We start from the raw sequence: 24,007 nt of genomic DNA on the forward strand, positions 1-24,007 counted from the left end.
GGGTATCACTGACCATTGGTAAAGTAGGTAACAGTGATAAAATTTGTGTGCTTCATTATAGCAGGCAACACTTAGCATTCAGAAGAATTATCATTTTTGTATGATCACTCATGGAAAAGGTTGTTTTGCTCAATATCTGATTTTATATTTTCATTCCAGGCAAGTGGAACAGGTGTAGGAAGTACTAGGTAAGTTACACATCACTGTCAGTTACAAACATGCAGAACTGAAAATTGATTTGTCATACATAAAATGGTAAAGAGTCTTTGTATGTTTAGAGCCAACATTAAGGATGTTTTATCTAGAGTTTGCTGCATAAAACCAGTTTTGCACTGGAAGTTGATTAATATTTCCTTTTTAATCCAGGTGATACAAAACTCCTCCCATTTTGTAAAACCTATAATCTTTTAATCTTTCTAATTAAGCTGGTTTTCAGTTTGTTTCACACATTGTGTTATATGGTGAACTGAAAATTTGCTCCAACAGCAAGCATGCATATGATCACATTGTCAGCAACAACTTTAGTTAATGAACATGCGTATTGGATAATTTTCTATTTTGTAATATCATCATTAAGTCTGCTACAGCAGGAGAAAGTAAGCGATATGGGGAGAGGCTGTTGCAACTGGAGAAAGTAAGCGATATGGGGAGAGGCTGTTGCAACAGGAGAAAGTAAACAATAAAGGGTGGAAGACAATAAAATAATATGGTGTACCTGCTAAATCAAAAATCATAAAAACTAACATTAATTTGCAAGACAAACAAAAACTTACCTCAAATTCTTTTAAACATAATTCCTTCAGTATAAAAATTGGTTTGCAGAGAGTTTAATGAATGCAAGTCAAACTTAGATACACGTCAAATATGATAATAATAATAATAATGAGGACTTTGTATAGTGCCTAATCTTTAGAAGCTCTAAGCGCTTTACAACATTAGACAACACCTATAAGATAAAAAACGTAATAATATTATTACAAAAACAAACAACATGAAATTAGAAAAACATTAAAAAATAAAAAACATACTGAGAATATTTCAGGTAGGAAACATTATTAGGTCTTTAAGTTTGTTCTTGCAGTTGAAATAAGTGAGTTTTGAGAGTCCTCTTGAATGTAATCACTGTGTCTTTGTTCAGTGGGCAATTCATTCCACGTTGCTGAGCCCTGGTATGTAAAAGAACGCTGTCCATATGACTTTATTTTCATAGTGGGAATAATGAGTATACGATTGTCAGAAGAGGAGCATAAGTATCTTCCTGGTGTGTACGCATGGGTGAGGTCAGATAGGTATGTTGGACTTGAGTCCGACAGTGAAATGTAGCACAGAGAACAAATTTTGTGTTTGATTCTGGATTGAATGGATAGCCAGTGTAGGGTACAGAGCAGTGGGGAGGTGTGCTCTGATCATGGTACTCTAAGTATGATCCGAGCAGCTGTGTTTTAAACTTTTTGAAGTTTCTTGAGTAGATATTGAGATGAACCAGACAGAATTGAGTTACAATAGTCCAGTCTTGAAAGTACTAATGAACACACAAGTGTTTTAGTGGCATCAACTGAAAGATATTTGCGAATTGAGCTGATGCGTCTCATCTCAAGATATGCAGCCTTGCATATGTTCATGACATGTTGGTGGAATGTGAGAGTACGGTCCAGAGTAACACCTAGGTTTCGTACTGATTGTGTGAATTTAATGTTGGCATTGCTGATATTTATTGTTTGAGGTAAAGGGTGTGAATGAGAAAGTCTTTGTGTTGTGATCAGAATGGCCTCAGTTTTATCATCATTCATCTGCAGCTTGTTACAAGTCATCCATGATTTCACATCAGAAATGCACCTCTCTACACCTTGGATGGTAGCATCAACTTCAGTTGGGTGGCTAGATTTTGTATATTTGGGTGTCATCAGCGTACAATTGGTGAGACACTGGATGATGATCTATGACTCTTGAGAGCGACTGAGTGTACAGATTGAAGAGAACAGGTTCAAGAACAGACCCCTGTGGAACACCACAACATAGATCAACTGGGCTGGAGTGTATTCCATTTGCAGATACAATTTGTGTCCTGTTGACCAAGTAAGACTTGAACCACAGTAAGGCTGTATCATGAATGTAAAATACATGCTGGAGACGATGAAGTAATATATCATGGTCTGTTGTGTCAAATGCTGCAGACAAATCAAGGAGGGTGAGGACTGTAATCTTTCCGCTATCCAACGCAGAGAGAATGTCATTAACTACTTTTAGAAGAGTAGTTTCAGTACTGTGGCAAGGGCGATATGCAGATTGTACATTGCTAAAAAGACTGTTTGAATTTAGATGAGATACAAGCTGGGATAGAACAACCTTTTCTAAGATTTTTGAAATGAATGGGAGATTAGAAACTGGGCGGTAGTTCTTTAAATTGTTATGGTCTAGTGTTGGTTTCTTCAGCAGAGGCTTTACAATGGCAGTTTTGAAACATGATGGGAATTCCCCAGATGAGAGAGAGAGGTAATACATAATACATTAGAAGTACATCTACTACCTTGCAACTGCTAGTTTTGACAACAGAAGTGCCAAATAGTCATCAGCTTGCCAAGATGGAAGTCATACATGAATGGTCTTCAATTTGTGACTTAATATTTAAGCTCATTTAGGGAAACATCTCTTTTCTCAAGACTTTGCAAAGATTGACTCCACTTGTATCTTTTCATCAACTGAGCAATTCTGAAGATTTTTTTGGCACCAGAGAAGTATATTCCAGCTATATTTATGTCTTGCTTTAACTTCATCACAAATAAATATTTCTCACTTTATATGCCTAACTTCATCACAAATAAATATTTCTCACTTCATTTGACTAACTTCATCACAAATAAATATTTCTCACTTCATTTGACTAACTTCATCACAAATAAATATTTCTCACTTCATTTGACTAACTTCATCATATTATAATGATGTCTATGACATTTTAATTTCCTGCACCTTCAGTAGAACTTCACTTTGAATACAGTACTTGACCTTGTGAATTTTCTTATGCAGTTATTACATGATGTAAGGTTAGGCATATATTTTTATCTATATCGTCCTCATCACAATAAGTTTAACTTAAAGTGTGACTGATTCTCAAAGTATTTATGGGCATCAGTGCAATGAACAGGATTAAGTCCATGAGGCGTAAATGTGTCCAACTGTCTGATGACAGACCACTCTACCCACATATCAGTGGTATCAGATGCAATTCAAGCAATACATGTCATATGCACATTCTGGCCCTGGGACTGCCAAACCTTCCTCTGTGTATGGACTGAAAAACTTATCTCATGTGGCAGCTGTTCCAGAATATCATAATAATCCATAGGAGCCTTGTTCTGTTTGATTTGCATGGCTATTTTTCATCAGTCTGAACATAGCTTAAACCCACTCTTCAAGAACCGAACTGATTTTTGTTGTTGTTGTAGGTTTTAATGCCATTTTTCAGCACATGATAGGCTATACATGGCAGCCAGTATTAATGGTGGAGGAAGAACCTGGGAAAACCCCGGATAGAACCACCGACCCACAAGAAGCTACTAGCAAGCGTTCTCACATACCCACATTGGCTGAATCCGAGACTCAAACCAATGCAGACAGAGGTGAGATGGCAGTGATCCATAATGGAGAGTGCTTTAGACCACTTGGCTACTCGGGGCCCCCAAACCTCACTGACACCTACACACTAGATGCAGTCTGTCATATGGTTCATGCAATAACAGAGCAAAACCCTGTTACATTGTGCCATATCTGCAGCTGTTAATATTCACCAGACAGACTGATTTCTCTACATGTTGGCTATCATGGGTGAACCATCACAAGCCGTTTTAGATCACAACAGGCAACCAAATTGCTGGTTGGGTTTCGGCTTCCAAGCAGTGAAGATACCTAAGAAATCTTATGTTCTTGCTGTGTGCTCACAGTTGTGAATGCATGTTTCTATTCATGCAAGGAATTCTAATCCAGCATACCTGACTCATATTGAGTAAGCCCTCTTAAGAAAACAATTTTCAAAATAAGTGGTGGACAGTTGCTCAGGAACTAAGACTCACCACCTTTGAAAACACTGAGGGAAAGTGGAGATCTTTAATAAGTTTTGATATCCTGGAAAAGAGAATTTAGGGCAGAATGAATTCTTCTCTGACTTTCTTGTAAACTTTCAATTGTTGCAACTGAATTTCTTTGACCCATTATCCGAAAAAGAATATGGGCTCTGACATGGTTGAATAAAACAACATTTTGTACCAATGCCTTAAGATGCCTTGATGACTCAATTCTGGTAAATAAATTAGCTGCAGAAGGAAGAATCATTGAATTACATCCCTTGTTGTTGGACCCAAACAGTCTGTAGTTCAGCCTTATTTTTTTTTTCACTCATGATGGCTGCAGTTTTTATTGCCTACTGGCAAGCTTACATCCATGGAGAGTCATTATTTTATAGCCAAAGCTCTATCTTCCTTTGACCAGGGGCCAATACAGGATCCTTTAAAGTGAACAGAGCCAGTCAGAAGGAGATTTTGCTTGTTCTTGCCACTTAAATAAGTAAGGGACATTATTTTTACTCAGGTTATGATGTCCTAGATGAGATGAATTGTATGATGGTACATAAGGGACAATATTGTTACTCAGGTCCTGATGTCCTAGATGAAATGAATTATATGATAGTACATAAGGGACATTATTGTTACTCAGGTTCTGATGTCCTAGATGAGATGAATTATATGATGGTACATAAGGGACATTATTGTTACTCAGGTTCTGATATCCTAGATGAGGTGAATTATCTGATGGTATGTAAGGGACATTATTGTTACTCAGGTTCTGATGTCCTAGATGAGGTGAATTATATGATGGTACGTAAGGGACATTATCTTTACTCAGGTTCTGATGTCCTAGATGAGATGAATTATATGATGGTACATAAGGGACATTATTGTTACTCAGGTTCTGATATCCTAGATGAGGTGAATTATATGATGGTACGTAAGGGACATTATCTTTACTCAGGTTCTGATGTCCTAGATGAGGTGAATTATATGATGGTACGTAAGGGACATTATCTTTACTCAGGTTCTGATGTCCTAGATGAGGTGAATTATCTGATGGTATGTAAGGGACATTATCTTTACTCAGGTTCTGATGTCCTAGATGAGATGAATTATGTGATGGTACATCAGTAGAACTGTGCTCATCAAAAGAGGGAGATTTCACTTCTTTTTACCACAAATAGAAGGAAGGAAAGATGTTTCTCCATCCAATTATTATTCTGGATATGTTGGGTCATCTTCTTAACATTTCAATTAACTAACCTTAGACCACTGTATTTTTAATACCTATCAGCTTATGAGGTTAGATCAGTCACCTCTAGGATAGCATTTGAGTGCAGCTGCTCTCCTACTGACATTATCATAGTTGCAGAATGGCAGCCAGAATCAACATTCTCTAGCTTTTACTTCAGAGACCTTTAATCCCATTTTAACCTGGATGAACTGATATCAACAACTCAACAGGCTACCTTCCTTGGCTGTACAGCAGCTTTTATATTTATGCAGGTTGCATGTGTGTGATTTAGATTTTTAATGTACTTTCAACAGTTTTAGTGCTGTTGCTATGATACCTGCAGTGCATCAGTTTGTAGTGATGCCTAGCACTGGGGCATCATGCTGCAGACATGTAGCATCGTGTCTCACCCAGTCACATTATCCTGACACCAAGCCAACTATTCCTGACACTAACCTCTTAATGCTGAGGGCCAAGCAAGGCAACTGCTTTTACCATTTTTATAAGACTTTGGTATGATTCAGCTGGTGTTCAAGCCTGCGACCTCCCACATCTGAGGCAGGCTTTTTAATCACTTAGGCCACCGGAGCAGTTTATGCACTTAGGCCACGGAGCAGTTTATGCACTTAGGCCACCTGAGCGGTTTATGCAGATTACACTACTCTCACTAGATTTGCAGAAGTGAACATTTTTCTCCAAACCATTCCATACATACATGCATAAATCCAATGTTAATCCTAGACCATGCTTTATACAAGATTCAAAGCGGCTTCTCATAAATTAGGACCAACTCTGGGGAAACAAGTAAGTGGTTGTAGCATCCTACTCCTTTTTCTTATTCTCCAAATGTGTTTTAATGAGGTAAAGTATTCAAAGAAGAAACCAGTTTATGTAATTAAAATATCCTTTTCTTGGTAAGATTTACCAAGTCAAGATAAGCCTACCCCACAGTTATCTCCCTGGAAGAGCATGCACAGTTGCTCCTGTGGCACCCATGCCTCTATTCAGGTGGAGATCACTTTTGTCAGACTTCCATATTGGCACACTGACAACCTCTTGTCACCTCGCTTACTTAAACTAGCCTGAGAGGGCTGAATCTGTGAGGTAGTGACTATACCCCTAATGCATTATGAAAAAGTAATTTGGTTTTGTTGACTTTTTAATTCCTGAAGCAAAAAAAACTAGTTTTTGATTGTTGTGTTTCCCAAGCAGCACAGAAAGTTAGGTCCAGTACATACCATGGATCAATGATAAAAGAAAATGATTGATTTTCATATAAATGTTTTGTGCAGCATACTCAGCATATCTGTATTTATACATCAGGATAACATTTCTATTTATAAGTGTGACACAGGATTACATGCATGTATGTTTGTTGCTTAATGTCAATGAATTGAGACTTGACTCAGATAAGGAAAAATCTTAAATATTTTTTCAGCACAAAATGTGTTCTCAGAACAATACCTTAACCTTTTAAGATGTTTTACATTTTCTCAGAATGAAACTATAATCACGAAAAACTTTTGTTTTGCATATACATTAGATTCTTGCTTACCTGAAAAATAATCTGGATAAAATGGAGGTTTTAATGAAAAAGACTTAAAGTTAATCATAGTGATATGTTCAAAGTTTTGAAGTTTCGGGAAGAACATCCCAGCAGATATGCAAAGAATAAATCCTTGTAATTAAAGACAGGCTCTCAAAGTAATATTCAGTGACATTGTTGCCATCAATCAAAAATGAAATACCTATACTTTCAGTTCTTAAAGGCTTTCCTGCAACTTTAGATATTAAAATTACTTGAGGAAATCATTCAGTTTCAGTATACTTCAACTCCTACTTGTGTTGTTATGTGTGAAGATATGTCAATGAGTTATTGTGACATCAGTAACATTATGGCTTATATTCCTGAAAATGATAATATGTCATTGAGTTGTAACCTTGGGACCATTACGGCTTATTTCGTTATGAGTGATGATATATCATTGATGTGTGACATTGGTTACATTTTTACTTATGTTGTTATGAGTGATGATATGTCATTGATGTGTGACATTGGTTACATTTTTACTTATGTTGTTATGAGTGATGATATGACATTGATGTGTGACATTGGTAACAGTGTGACTTATGGGTGACAATACATTATTGAGTCTTGTGACATCAACAACAATATGGCTTACATTACTATGACTGATTATATGTGGTTGTTGTTGGGTTTAATGCCACTTTTCAGCACACGATAGGCCATACATGGCGGCCAGTATTAATGATGGAGGAAGAACCCGGAAAAACCCCGGAAAGAACCTCTGACACACAAGAAGCTACTGGCATGCTTTCTCACATACCCACATTGGCCGAATCCAAGACGCGAACCCACACAAACAGAGGTGAGATGGCAATGATCCATAACGGAAGTGCTTTAGACCACTCGACCACTTGGGGCTCCATGTTAATATGTAATGGAGGCATTGTGACATTAAGAACATTCAGGTTTATGTTGCTATGAGTGGTAATGTGCCACTACATTATTGTCACATCAACAACATTATGGGTTATATTGCTGTGGGTGATAATAATGATACATTACTGAGTTGACATGAATTATGTAGCTATTTGTGATGATGTGCCACTGACTTATGACAACAGTGATATTATGACACATTTTGCTGTGTGATGATATATGTCACTGAGCTGTTGTGATGATATCTAGTGTCATTGTAATATCAATACAATTATGGCTTGTGTTCCTTCAAGTGATAATACATTATTGACTTGTTATGACATCTGTAAAATGATGGCTTTTGGTTGGTATGAGTGATGATATGCCACTGAGTCATTTTGACGTCAAGAACATCATGAATACTGACAGCCAGGAGCATGGGTGGGTCCACTACTTGTATCCAAGGTTTATCTTAATTAGAATTGTGAGGAAAAGGACGAGGAAACATTTAATTGACACATGGCTTGATAAACCATTCATTTTGGATCACTAAGGTTTGGATAAACAAAGTTTAGCATATGGAAATTCAAACATATTGAGAATATTATGGAATGAGTTTTGATCCTGGGGTTGGAAAAGTGGGGTTTAAGTCTTACTTACAACAGCAGGAGCCTCACAAAGTGAAATGCAACAGAGGAATATGTTTAAACCACTGATGTTGTTAGGATGGGTTTAAAAATCTTATTTTCATTTTTACATACCAGGCATAAAGCAGAGCTTTTGTTGTCAGTCTTGTGATATTCATCTGTCAGTCTGACCAATTTTGTTTGCTCACATTAACTAGAGTTGTCTACAGTTACCAAACGTTATGGATGGCTTACACTTACGGTAAGAAAGAACCCTTTTGATTTTGGAATCGAAAGATCAAAGATTAATGTCACTGACTGAAAGAACAAAACTTTTTCAGCACAATTACTCAACTTCTCTACCGTCTACAGTTTCCAAACTTTGTGGAGGGCTTGCATTGTCTTAAGAAGAAGTTTATAATAGGGTTAAAAGGTCAATGGTTGATGTCTCTCTGAAATAAAGAAGAAAAATGGTTTATACACTTTAACATTAATTCTACATCATATACCTGGACCAAACATTGTGGAGGCTTGTACGTGAGGTGAGGAAGAAGTTTATAATGGGTTGGAAGGTCAAAGGTCAATGTCACTCAGACTGAAAGATGAAAAATGGCTCCTGCACATCAGCATTAGTTCTACATATTTTGACCAAAGTTTGTCAATGACATGCCATTGGGTTAAGGAAGAAAGTTATCAATTTTGAGATCCTAAGTCAAAAGTAGCAATGACTGAAAGAAGAAATTCAGTCTAAATGTAGAAGACTATAAACAGGAATATAATGTATCATTCAGAATGGTACTCATGTTGTCTCCATGTTTCATTGATGGGATATTGTGATATCCTTCATCCATATGCATGTCCGTCCATGCATCCATCTGTCTGTATCCACATATACTTTGTCACACTGCCAGATGTCATTTCACCAGACTTGGTAAAAAGGTTGTAATGACTAACTGCATGAGGAGTATCATTTTGGGATTTCTGCCCTGCATGTGTCAGTGAAGTGAGATGGTCAGAGTTCAAACATACAAAAATTGCAGTTACAATGACAGTTTGGAATATTTTTTACAAAACTCTGTGACTGCTCCGGTAGCCTAGTGGTTAGAGTGTCTGCTCTGGATGCAGGAGGTCATGGATTCGAACCCTGGCTGAGTCATACCAAAGACTTATAAAAATGGTGTTAACATTTGCCTCACTAGGCACTCAGCATTAAGAGATTAGTGTTAGGACTGGTTGGCCTGGTGTCAGGATAATGTGACTGGGCGGTACATAATGCTACATGTCTGCAGCATGAAGCCCCAGTGCTAGACATCACTTTAGACTGCCACACTACAGACATCATAGCAGTATGACTGGAATATTGTTAAAGCTATGTTAAAATTCTAAATCACACACACACACACTTTGTACATACATTTACTGGGGGAGGAGGACACACACACACATACGTGTGTGTGTGTGTGTGTGTGTATATATATATATATATATATATATATATATATATATATATATATATATATATATATATATATATATATATATATATATACATATATATATATATATGTATATATATATATATATATATATATATATATATATATATATATATATATATATATATATATATATATATATAATTGATCTCTGGTTCAGACCCTCGGTCCAGAAGGATAAGGTATGTGTGGGAAACGTGATAAAACATAAAGGGGTTTTACTTGCAAAGATACCGTGGTAGCTTTAACTTGTGTTTACTGAAGGACATGGGGAACTAACTTCTGTATTGACTGCTATGTCTCTAGCCAAATTCTGCTCTAAGCATTGAGGTGTAGATTTGCAAATCATGGTATTTCATTTGCTGTCAGAAAGATAGGCAAACTGATAGTAGCTCTGCATTTTTGTACAAAAGTGCTTTGATTGGAGTCAGAAATCTTCCAGGCAAACCTTTCTTAACTCTGTGTTCTTCTTGTCTTTTCACAGACACCAACAATCTTCGACCTGTGTTGTGTTGTAAACCTGACGATTTCTGGCTCCAATTCTTAGAAAGACTGGTTTATGAACAAGAATATAGGAGTTCGTAATAAAAAACAATAAGTGTTGTGCTCATGAATACACTGCTGGAAGTCATCTATTCCTGGAGAGAAATTATAAATATTTCTTATTTCTTTCTGATGGCAGCCAATAAATTATATTTTTCTGAAATTATGTCTGAAAAATTACTGTGATATGTCTAAAAGTTGCGTGGGTATTTTGAACAAGTTGTTTTGATGTATTATTCATATGCATTCTCTGCTTGAATATTTCTTTCACATTCAGCTGGATTCCAATACAGTAGCTTTAAACATATCTTTTTCAACCAAAGAAGCAGTAATGTTATATTTTATGCTCTGCAATGAATTACTAGATTTTTCAAGAGAAATAATTTTGATATTTCACTGGAGAGGAATACCAAAAATATTTTTTACTGCCCACAGCAGATATTGATAATATTATGACCAAGAAATATTAGCATATTTAGATGCTTGCTTGGTCTGGTTTCAACTATTTCCACTAGGCTTGCAGGTAAACAAGTTCAGATCCCACATGTTTTTTTCTTCTTCAGTTTGCTTTTTTATATGGTGTTTTATCTTGAATTGGGAATGAAAATTATGTTACCAGTGAATCAGGTATTTTCAGTGTGAATGAACACAGAACAAAATAGAACACAAATGTTAAACTGCTGATATCATGGTGCACGATACAGTAACAAGTCTGTTACTTTAATCTGTTATACATATTTATTTCTAACCAATACGTCTAAGGTAAAAGAAAAAGAAAATTTGCTTGAAATAAGTGAATGATGGATATATTTTCATCCCATTGGTCACCCATTGTGTGAAATGTATCCATTATTCACTTGTCTCAAGTAAATGTCCTCATTGGTCACCCATTGTATGAAATATATCCATTATTCACTTGTGAATAATGTTACAGTGGTAGAACTAAAATATGTTAGAGAGAGTTTGTAAATGCCTACATAAGAACATGGATAGCCATGAGAATAAGAGTATCATGGGTTAGATATTACTTTCACATGACATGGATAGCCATGAGAATAAGAGTATTATGGGTTAGATATTACTTTCACATGACATGGATAGCCATGAGAATAAGAGTATTATGGGCTAGATATTACTTTCACATGACATGGATAGCCATGAGCATAAGAGTATTATGAGTTAGATATTACATTCACATGACATGGATAGCCATGAGAATAAGAGTATTATGGGCTAGATATTACTTTCACATGACATGGATAGCCATGAGAATAAGAGTATTATGGGTTAGATATTACTTTCACATGTCATGGATAGCCATGAGAATAAGAGTATTATGGGTTAGATATTACATTCACATGACATGGATAGCCATGAGAATAAGAGTATTATGGGTTAGATATTACAGTCACATGACATGGATAGCCATGAGAATAAGAGTATTATGGGCTAGATATTACTTTCACATGACATGGATAGCCATGAGAATAAGAGTATTATGGGTTAGATATTACAGTCACATGACATGGATAGCCATGAGAATAAGAGTATTATGGGTTAGATATTACTTTCACATGACATGGATAGCCATGAGAATAAGAGTATTATGGGTTAGATATTACATTCACATGACATGGATAGCCATGAGAATAAGAGTATTATGGGTTAGATATTACATTCACATGACATGGATAGCCATGAGAATAAGAGTATTATGGGTTAGATATTACATTCACATGACATGGATAGCCATGAGAATAAGAGTATTATGGGTTAGATATTACTTTCACATGACATGGATAGCCATGAGAATAAGAGTATTATGGGTTAGATATTACTTTCACATGGCATGGATAGCCATGAGAATAAGAGTATTATGGATTAGATATTACAGTCACATGACATGGATAGCCATGAGAATAAGAGTATTATGGGCTAAATATTACTTTCACATGACATGGATAGCCATGAGAATAAGAGTATTATGGGTTAGATATTACTTTCACATGTCATAGATAGCCATGAGAATAAGAGTATTATGGGTTAGATATTACAGTCACATGACATGGATAGCCATGAGAATAAGAGTATTATGGGCTAGATATTACTTTCACATGACATGGATAGCCATGAGAATAAGAGTATTATGGGTTAGATATTACAGTCACATGACATGGATAGCCATGAGAATAAGAGTATTATGGGTTAGATATTACATTCACATGACATGGATAGCCATGAGGCCATTTTAGCATGACATGCTTCATTTTGCTGTGATTAATTGGAATACATTTCAAGAGGACACCAGTGCCATAATTAGAAACATAATTTGCAACTAAATTTCTGTAGACTTTGAAATAGTTAATAATATAGCATTATAAATTTATAAAGCATAGAGTTTGTGAATGTTATAATCTAATCCTAGTCAAGTGATATTTGATCAAATTTATTTATATTTTATGCTGTATATTGAATAATTTCTATGTAAACATGATTGTAGTGCTTCTTATAAAATCAGTACAACATGTCTATTAGAACATCAACACATGTCAGTTAGTGTCAGATTCTTTTATTTTGATATTTAGACAACAAAAACTTGATTATGAAGAAATATCCATGTTAGATGTTGTTTAGCTAACAATATTACAGAGTCTTGGGATATTTCAGTTACATGATATTTAAAACATTATTTACATTTCATATGACATTATTACATAGGTTTTTATAAATCTTTGATATACATATTAATCATGTGCATTATTGGATACCCTCTCATCTTTGGACTTATGTTGCCAAGGGTACACTTAAAAGATCCAAATATCAATCAGCCATAGAATTTACAGTATTATTTTGTTCATACACAGTACTTTGATTCTGTAGTATCCTGGCAGTATGTAGCTAATATTTTCATGGGAATATGCTCCTATCATTCTCTTTAATTCCATTGCATGGCACCATCAGAAACAGATTGACTGTAAGTGTATAATATTATAGTTTTTGTAGCAAGATCACATCACTACCTTTTCTTATGTTTTACCTTGCCATATATATATTTATAAGATATTTTCAGATTTACACGAATATACATGTAGTACCATTATTTAGTATTAATCATTGATATACAATCATCCAGTGTTTTTTTTTGTTGTTGTTTATTTGTCTTTCTTTTACCTACAAGTTAATATTTATATAATGTTTATATTCCTATTTTACATTAAAGGTTCATTGATACAGAGGTTATTTCATATTTTTACCCACAAAATTAAGATGAAGACATACTTAAATAATAGCAGTTTTAGTTTTAGGCCAATCAATCTGTCCTCATAATGATCTTTTGTTTTAGACCAATCAATCTGTCGCCATAATGATATTTTGTTTTAGATGGATCAATCTGTCCTCATAATGATCTTTTGTTATAGACTGATCAATCTGTCCCCACAATGATCTTTTGTTTTAGACTGATCAATCTGTCACCATAATAAAATTTTGTTGTAGACCAATCAATCTGTCCCCATAGTGATAGTTTGTTTTAAACCAATCAGTGTTGTCCCCATAATGATCTTTTGTTTTAGACCAATCAGTATGGCCCCATAATGAAACCGCTTCAGTGGCCTAGTGGTTAGAACATCCGCCTCTGATGCAGGAGGCCATGGGTTTGATCCCGGCCGAGTCATACCAAAGACTTACAAAAATGGTAATAACAGCTGCCTCACTTGGCACTCAGCATTAAGAGATGAGTGTTAGGACTGGTTGGCCTGGTGCCAGGATAATGTGACAAGTTGGGATCATGCTACAATGCTGCGGCATGATGCGTCAGTGCTAGACATCACTATAAACTGCCACTTTGCAGACATATTAGCGATATGACTGAAAAATTGTTAAAGCTACGTTAAAAATCCAAAATCACATCACATCACACACACACACTGTCCCCATAATGATCTTTTTTTCTGATGGTGTTATAATGACCATTAGAATTTTTAAAAATTAGTCTGGGAACAATTTATTGGTTTATTTTTTGTCTCATCCACCAATTATTGAAGAGAAATCTAACAATTATCTAACTTGTGTCATTGTTGCTCCTGTTAATGTACCATAATAGTTCTAAGTCCTTTCAGCAAGCTGCAAACAACAGAGAACCTGATCTGCCATTGCATAATATGCCAGAAGAAAAGGGTCTATGTTGTTTGTTCTAATAATTACAACTAACAAACTGCATATATCCAGATTTGACAGCAGATTATGTGACACCAGATATGTGTCTGCAGTTTGCAGTTGGACTCAGCTTACTAGCATATATAACCAGCAAATGTTAACATCAAATTTTCCATTTAGCTCCATCAGACACACATATATATACACCTTTCTGAAAACTTGAGTATAGAATTCACTGTGACAAGCATGCACTCGTTGATCTAGACTTTCAACTTCATTGATAATGTTAAATTTTCAAAGGTAGATCCATTTACTGATCTGAAATTCATTCATTTGTTTTACTATGACTCATTTCTGAAAGATATAGGTCAAAGTGACCTCTGCATGTTCCACTATTAATGTGAAAGTTCCAACATGATCCACTATTAATGTAAAGATTCCCACACATTACACAATTAATATGAAGATTCCCACACATTTGGCTATTAAAGTGAAGGTTCCAACATGTTCCACTATTAATGTGAAGATTCCCACATTTTCGCTATTAGTATGAAGGTTCCAACATGTTCCACTATTAATGTGAACATTCCCACACATTCCACTATTAATGTGAAGGTTCCAACATGTTCCACTACTACTTTAAAGGTTCCCACACATTCCACAATTAATATGAACATTCCCACTTGTTCACTAATAATGTGAAGGTTCCTGCATGTTCCACTATTAATGTGAAGGTTCCAACATGTTCCACTATTAATGTGAAGATTTCCACATGTTCCACTATTAATGTGGCGCTTCCCACACATTCCACTATTAATTTGAAGGTTCCAACATGTTCACTATTAATGTGAAGGTTCCCACATGTTCACTATTAATGTGAAGGTTCCAACATGTTTCACTATTAATGTGAAGGTTCCAACATGTTCACTATTAATGTGAAGGTTCCAACATGTTCACTATTAATGTGAAGATTTCCACATGTTCCACTATTAATGTGGCGCTTCCCACACATTCCACTATTAATTTGAAGGTTCCAACATGTTCACTATTAATGTGAAGGTTCCCACATGTTCACTATTAATGTGAAGGTTCCAACATGTTCACTATTAATGTGAAGGTTCCCACATGTTCACTATTAATGTGAAGGTTCCAACATGTTCACTATTAATGTGAAGGTTCCAACATGTTTCACTATTAATGTGAAGGTTCCCACATGTTCAACTATTAATGTGAAGGTACCCACATGTTCCACTATTAATGTGAAGGTACCCACATGTTCCACTATTAATGTGAAGGTTCCAACATGTTCCACCATTAATGTGAAGGTTCCAACATGTTTGACTATTAATGTGAAGGTACCCAGATGTTCCACTATTAATGTGAAGATTCCCACTTCTTCACTAATAATGTGAAGGTTCCCACATGTTCCACTATTAATGTGAAGGTTCCTACATGTTCCACTGTTAATGTGAAGGTTCCAACACGTTCCTCTATTAATGTGAAGGTTTCCACATGTTCCGCTGTTAATGTGAAGGTTCCAACATGTTCCACTATTAAAGTGAAGGTTCCTAATGCTCCTCTATCAATGTTGTTCCACGATTAATGAGAAGGTTCTCAATGTTTTTTTTTTACTTTGGAAAAAGAGGAATTTCTCCAGTTGAGGAAATATTTGGTATTTCTTTGAGACCAATCAGAACTTCTTTTGGGGTGAATTCAGGGTATTGCTTTAATCCGATATATCTGCTAAATGTTAAGTGAAAAGTGAATTGTTCCAAATCAATCAGTAAGAAAGATATTTAAAAGTTTTGATTTCCAAAAGAAAATTGAAAAAATTTCCTGGCAAAGCTTGTTAGAGCAGTATTGAATAAAGGATTAGAAATTTCCATCATTAACACTGTTAAATGGCTATTTCAAAGTGCTATTGGTCAAGCGAGGTAGCTTATTGTAGAAAACCAAGTTATATTTATAAAACTATACAAATGAATTTGTATAGGTATTGCTGATGCAGGGCCAATCTTTACCATTGTCTTTTCCTGCCTGTGTTTCATGAACACATTTCCAGATGCACATTAAAAAATTATCAGATATAACCCTTATGGAATGTGAGATTTCTAGCCCGTAGATATTTTTTTCTCCCTGTTAGCTCTGTTGGTCCAGAAGAGCTTATATGATGGTCTTTGGTTTGGTGTGTGCTATCTGGCTGTATGATGGCCTTTGGTTTGGTGTGTGCTATCTGGCTATATGATGGCCTTTGGTTTGGTGTGTGCTATCTGGCTGTATGATGGCCTTTGGTTTAGTGTGTGCTATCTGGCTATATGTCTCTTGTTATCCAAGGTTTGTTGTCACTGATCCTCCAAAACAACCAAGTGTTACAATAAAATGTACACACATATTCATTCTTGGTTCTAGTTGGTTCTTGCATTGTCACATTGGCATGGGGTTTCTCTCTAAAATACAATCCCCAGTCACATTACATTAGGAATATTAGCTGTTACCTCCTGAATCCAGCCCTACTAAAGATGAAAATATGTCTTTCATATATATATATATATATATATATATATATATATATATATATATATACACACTCTTGCATTACCTACCCTTGATACCACCAGGTGTCACCAGTTTTTAGCTTGGCTGCTGTACAGACTACACATTGTACATTTATCCTCCAACAGTCAGCCCTTTTTATGTTCCAACATCCACTGTTTCTGATATGCAGCATCTATAACATGTAGTGAGTAGAAGTCAGGGCTTACGTTTTAGGTAATTAGTTATATACTGTTTACCAGTTTATGCCATGACCTAGGTGGTCACAAATTTGCTAATCTATGCTTTGCTTTCTCATCTTGTGTTGTTTCAGGAGGATTGTTTACTATATGCATGACATGCACATTCACAGCAATCATCTGTTCAGCATTGAAGGGAAGGAAAGACGGAATAAGTCAAGGAAAACAACCTGCAGTTCATTGTTGGCAAAACAGAGTCTTTGGGAAGTATTCCCTAATTTTAGGCAGCCAATGAGGCATAAGTCCCCCTGCATGTCTGAGCATGGCCTTCTGGCCTGCAAGTCTAGTTATATCGGGTCCATGCCAGATCCATTGGATCCAACTATATACCAGCCATCCAGACATTGCCATCCACCCAGCCAATACCAGCAGTCTAGCTGATATGTACCAGCAGTCCAGCCATCCTGCCATGGGGACCTTTTAATTGAAATGGTCCGGCCATATAGTTTGCATGGGGACCTTAGTGATAGATCCATTTGTCTAGCCATGCCGTCAGCATCTTACCATTACTATACTGGAGATTTCAATGAGAAATCTGTCCGTTCAAGCAGGCCTTTGGTGCAGCCAATATCAGTGATTACTGGACCATTTCTATACCGCCAACATCAGGGCCCACCACACGCCATTCATACTCCATCCATTGGACCTAATACATTAAAACCTCACCGTCACCAGCCATCCAGCCAGTCCAACATGGGGTACAGCCAGCTACGATTCATGGGGTTCTTAGTGACAGATTTGTCCATTCAACATACTGTTAGCATCATGCCCTTTCTATGATAGAAATTTCACTGATTGACCTGTCTGTCCAGCCAAGGCTTATGGAACGGCTAGTACCGGTAATAGCCAGACTGTCTTCTATACTGCCAGCTTCCAAGCCGACCATTTGCCAGCCAGTCAAGGCATTGCTGGTAGTGCAGGACTGTATGTTCACTGTTTGTCCACAAGGGAGAGCTAGTGAAATTTTACTGAGGATGGAATTGAGTCTTCATACCACCTGATACGTCTTCTCTAACCCTGCAAGTAGACCCAGTTAGGCCTCAGTGCACAGTGCATGCAACAGAATTCCTTCCAATCTACCATGGAATGGACTGGAGTTAGCTTTCAAGCTGATGTCAAGGAAAAATTCTTTTTTGGTTGTTGGCTACTTCAGAAAGCCCCCACCATTACCGCTGCTCTAAAGAATTGGTAGATTTTGTTGAGGAGGAAGAAATGGACTTATGGCAACAGATGCCTTCAGAACTGATCTCCCAGCACTTGACAAGAATTTAGTAGCAGTTCATATGTATGTTTTTTAGGGCGGACAAATCTGTTCCATGCCCATCTGAGCTGGGTAGAAATGTCATTGTAGACACCTGGCAACAGCCATGCTTGGGAGACGACAGCCATGCTTGGGAGGCGACAGCCAGGATTGCTAGGGTCAAAGGGCTTCTCACCGTACCATGGCCAACTCTTTGACGGATTCAGCCAGTCTATTCTTGATATGATATGTCACGTGTGTGATTCACATTGCTCCTACCTTATCATACCTTCCCTTTCTGGATGACCCTCTTCAGGTCACTGTTGCTTTGGAGGAAGAATAGAGGAAGCTCAGAGGCAGGCAGCTCAGGAACTGCCCCTCCACCTTGCCAATCAATCCACACAGGTGTTTGGAACCACTCAGTTCCCATCAGTGTGAAGGGATGTTCAGCAGCCTCAAGGCAGGGGATCTCTCTAGTCATAAAGTGGTGGTATGAAACTCATTTTTGAGCTCCTAGGACCTCCTTTTTCTCTCTGAAAGCGGGGTGGTTGATCCAAGTCATTTGGAGAGGCTTCGAGTTTAGTTCATCAACAATCCCCTCTCCCTTCTTCATGATTATGCCCTCAGACAGGAAGATGGATGCCTTTCTAAAACAGGAGATCTGGTCGCTCATCAAACAAGAATAAAGGCATGGCAGCTTGTGTAATGGCCAAAATCTTCTGTGTTTTACTCAAGGCTGTTTCCTATCCAGAATACAAAAGCAGGCTGAGGCCCACTATCGACTGGAATCATCTCACCCATTTCAAGATGGAGATGGCGAGGTCAATCCACTTCTTCATGAGATGAGGTGAGTATGCCGTCAGACAAAATCTGAGACACGTACTTTTATGACCCTAGCCACCCCGTCTCTCACAAGTTTCACTGTTTCACTTACCGCCACACCATTTATCAATTCAACATTTTTCCCTTTGGCCTCAACATCAGCTCCTGGGCTTTCACTGTTCAAGCCGATGTCATCTACATTGATGGCAGCGTACCTGGGCAACATCCTACAGAAACACATGGTAAGTTCTATCCTACCCCAAGGTGGCAACAATCTTCCTTCTCTTCTTGATCAACTAGGCCTTTTAATGAACTGGGAAAGTCAGACTGCCATTCATCGCAGAACTTCATCCAATCTGGGTTATTGAGTTCTTAACCAACTGGAGTCTGGTGCACCCCTTGTGTTCACATTATTAGAATTTTTGAACTCGTTAAGTCTGTTTCCAATAGGACTTGGATTTCAGCATGTGAGTTCTTGCAACTCCTTGGTTTATTTTATGGCAGTGGACATGATCCTGCTTAGCCATCTTTTTGTGTGGGCCTTGTCAGGACATTGGTGCCCCATTTTATGTCCTCTTAATCAAAGAGTCATGATCACACCCAAGATTTCAATCATTCCCATGTCAGTGGGGCAATCCAGACTGGCTGGCCATTGAAATCCCACTGTAGAAGTCCCAGGCAGAAACACTGGTAGGTACTGCCACCTGTTGCTGACCTTCACTGCCGTCAGCGACATCTGCAAGCTAGGGGGAATGGCCTCTACACATTAACATCCTGGAAATGAATCCTATCATAAATACTTTTAATTTCCAAAGTGATCTCTGAGGTGATAATGCTCCTCATTTGGTCCGACAACTCTATGGTGATGACCTATCTTCTCAAACAAGGAGGCACCAAATCACTCAACCTGTTCTGATTTGACTTTTCTACATGGGTTCAACAATCTCCATATTAACATACAAATCAGACACATTCCCAGCAGCATCAGTGTCTTGGCCAAGAATCAATCCAGAGTTGTTATGTCCTTCACACAGAATGGTCCCTCCATCTATTGGTCTTCACTTGGATTTGTGCACTTCGAGGGCTTCCAATGATCAGCCTCTTTGCAGCAAAGTTCCAGACCCAAAAGCCTGGGCTGTGGATGCACTGTCAATCATTTGGGAAGGGGTGTGGGCCTTTTCTTCCCCTGTCATAAGGGACAAGCCCTGGGTCAACAGTCTACTCATTCTAGTGATAGTACACCTATGAAGATTCCAGCCAACCCGAATCTTCGCCAGCACACACTGTCATGGATAATAATAATAATAATCATAATAATAATAATAGTAATAATAATAATAATAATAATGACTTTATTTAAAGAGGGTAGCTGGTGGCCCTTCCCTGCCTGGACCTCCCTCTTCTACATGCTCAGCTCATACCAGGACAACCTTGCAAGACAAACAATTAAAACCTTCAGTTGTGGAGAGAATGTCAAGAGCAGTAGGCCCTCCACTCTGAAAGCTTATGAGGGGAAGTGGCATGTGTTTAGGGACTGGTGCCAGGTCCATCACATCGTCCCTTGGTGTGCCTCAGTCCTTCATTTGGCAGACTTTTCTCTCTTGTTCTTTGTGGATAAAATGTTGGCCCCAATTACTATCAAAAAGTTGGCCCCAATCACTATCAAAGGCTATCAGTCTATGATACTGAACACATTCCAGCATCATGACAGGTGGGACATTGGGCCTAATAAAGACTTTTCAGATCTTTTAGCAAATTTTGATCTCCAGCAACCAAAATCCATAAAATTGTTTCCCAAATAGAACTTGTCCTGAATTCTAACATGGCTCAATTAAGGCAAGTTCGAGCCCCTAGCCTACATGTCACTAAAGTTTCAATCATAAAAGACATGTTATCTGATAGTTTTAGCTTCTGCACGCAGGGTCAGTGAGTTACATGCCCTTCCAGTTGACCCAAACTACCTAACACAACCAAGCTTCATAGCGTAAAACCAGTTACCTACCATCGGTAATCAACAATTTGTCATCTGTACCCTCCAAGACAAGTCAAGGGCAGCAGCCATGCAAGATTCTGTTTGCACTCTCAAGCACTACTTCAGATGCACAGAGACAAGTCCTGGCACTTGCAAACACCTTCTCCTCCCTGTGAAGGTAGGAAAACAGGACATCTCCCCTCAAGCCCTTGCTTCATGGTTGAAGTGGGTTATATGCTCAGTGTACTCTGAGATCTCAAGGTTAGAGTTGCCACATGAAGATTACAGTTCATGAGATTAGAGCCATCTCTGCAAGCCTCACTTTCAAATACAGTGTTTCAATCTGAGATGTTATAGATGTTGTTGGCTGGCATGCAGAGTCATCCTTCTCGAGTTTTTATCTAAGAGATTTAGTGTTGCAGAGACTAACTTTGGATCTGGTTGAGCTGGTGACAGCTGCACAGATGGCCAACAGACCCACCTAGATCAATCAACACGGCCTGTTGGGTATGCTGTCTTTACCAGTGAACATTTTTGTAGATGAGAAGATCTCTACTTTCTCTTCTCAATTATATATGAGTCACAGGTCAAGGGATCCTGGGTTGTGTTGCATGTGCCATTAGTAGAATGGGTTATCTTTCATATGGGGAATCCAGCCACTCATCGGCAGAAGGATACCCGAGGTAGAGGTCGGATGCTCAGCATCCCCTCCTATTACTTATTCTCCTAATATAATGTGAATGGGAACCATATTTGAAGGAGAAAGCAACTTTTTTGGTAAATTATGTTTCTCTGAGAAAACTTACCCAATCACATTACTTAAACATCCTCCCAACCACCCCGCCATGCGAGCATCCTCATTAGTTTTGGACTCAGCTAAAAGCTGGCAACACCTAGTGGTATCAAGGGGAGGCAATAGGCAAGATTTATTTCCCTTTATCTATCTATCTATCTGTCTCTATGTATATATATATATATATATATATATATATATATAAAGAATAATTTTCATCTTTAAGTATGGCTGAATTCGTGAGGTAACAGGTTAATATTCCTAAGGTAATGTGATGGGTAAGTATTTAAGTATTCTTGGAGAAACATGATTTACTAAAAAATTTGCTTTTCACAAAAACACAGCTCAAGTCATGTAGTTTCTCCTAAATGAAAATTACTGACAATTCGACATCCAACATGGCTGCCAGGGTAGACACCTTGAGTTATTATTATTACACCTTTTAGATGAATAGGGATATCAACATACAATTTTTACTAAAAGGCTTCATATGATATCTAGTTTGTGCCTTAATGAAATGATTCTGTTCTGACCTTCAGCATAACCACCATTTCAGCCATCTTTAAAATGCTTTCTAACACTACTCCCCTTGAATGAATAGTTGTATTAATATGGTTTCCAATGTGGAGTGACTTATCTAGTTGGTCTGAAATGAAAATGGAGTTCCAGGTAGCTGAGTGGCCTAAAGTGCTTGCCATTTCAGTTCACTCACACATCTCACTTCTGTCCTTGTGACTTTTAGTCTCAGCTATGTTCTTGCTGGGTTCTTCCTCCACCAAATATACAGGCAGCTATAAATGGCATCAGACACCATGAAGCCAATCCAGACTGAGTGAAATCAGTTTGATGTCCATTATGGTTGCAATGGTGACCATCTTAAAATTCTTGTCATATTTACTTCTCTTAAAGATATCACAGTATCAACATGGTGTTTTGTGTATAAAGTACTTCTTAAGATAAGTAGTTGGTTTTCAAATGGAAATGGTTTTCCCTTGGATATCTATCTAGTCCTCATGGTAGTTATCTTTAAAATCTTGTAATTGCTACTTCTGAACAGATGGTCACATTGACATTGGAATTTCACTGAAAAACTATATCTTGCTACCAGTAGTCCTAAATGATTCTGGTTCCAATTTGACCATTACTGCCATATCATCCATTTAAAAAATCTTGTTATTGCTTAAGGGTTGGTTTGTTGTCCAGCCATTAGCACATCTTTTTATCACCGCTGCTCTTAAACTACATGGACAATTACTATGTAACTTTACACACACATTCATCCAGTAGTCTCCTTGGTCCTAAATTAAATGGACACTCAGATGACCAATATGACCACCACAAGTCATCTTGAAATCTTGTTGCCACTCCATCTCCTTAATGGATAATCATATCAACATGGGCTTTTCACGAACATACATTTATGATGTCTGGTTGATCCTAAATGAAAATGGTGCTGCTCAGACATCCAGTATGCCATCACAATTGCCATCCAGAAAATCTTATTATCGCTACTTCTCCAAGATGACTGGTCACACCAACATTGTGCTTTTACCAGAAAACTTTTTGTGACAACTAGATGGTCCTATATGGAGATGGTCAGCATTTGATATACAATATGGCCACCATGGTAGTCATCTTGACAGTCTTGTTATTGTTACTTCTCTAAAATGGAAGTCATATCAACATGGTGTTTTCGCCTGAAGACTTCCTATAATGTCTTGTTAGTCCTGATTTAAAATGGTGCTGATATGAAGTCCAATATGGCCACCACAGAGAGTACTGTAGGGCTCATCACAGGCAAAATGAAGTTACATTGTCATACTTTTT

At 37.5% G+C, this 24,007-nt stretch overlaps 1 protein-coding gene across 3 annotated transcripts in view; it reads left to right on the forward strand.

Moving 5' to 3' along the window:
* Nucleotides 1-24,007, forward strand: part of LOC149806381 (coiled-coil and C2 domain-containing protein 1-like) — a 124,838-nt gene that overhangs the window by 76,708 nt on the left and 24,123 nt on the right. For 2 of the 3 annotated variants that reach the window (XM_089952408.1, XM_089952400.1), the window contains exon 25: nucleotides 160-188. In XM_089952408.1, coding sequence (XP_089808534.1) covers nucleotides 160-188 — 29 coding nt within the window. Of the gene's footprint in view, nucleotides 1-159; nucleotides 189-10,347; nucleotides 13,638-24,007 lie in introns of those variants that run through there. The other variant, XM_089952417.1, reaches the window with a different exon arrangement.

This window comes from Sinohyriopsis cumingii, chromosome 1 (assembly GCF_028554795.1).
Source record: "Sinohyriopsis cumingii isolate HCF-2022 chromosome 1, ASM2855479v2, whole genome shotgun sequence".
In the NCBI taxonomy this organism is placed as follows: Eukaryota; Metazoa; Mollusca; class Bivalvia; order Unionida; family Unionidae; genus Sinohyriopsis; species Sinohyriopsis cumingii.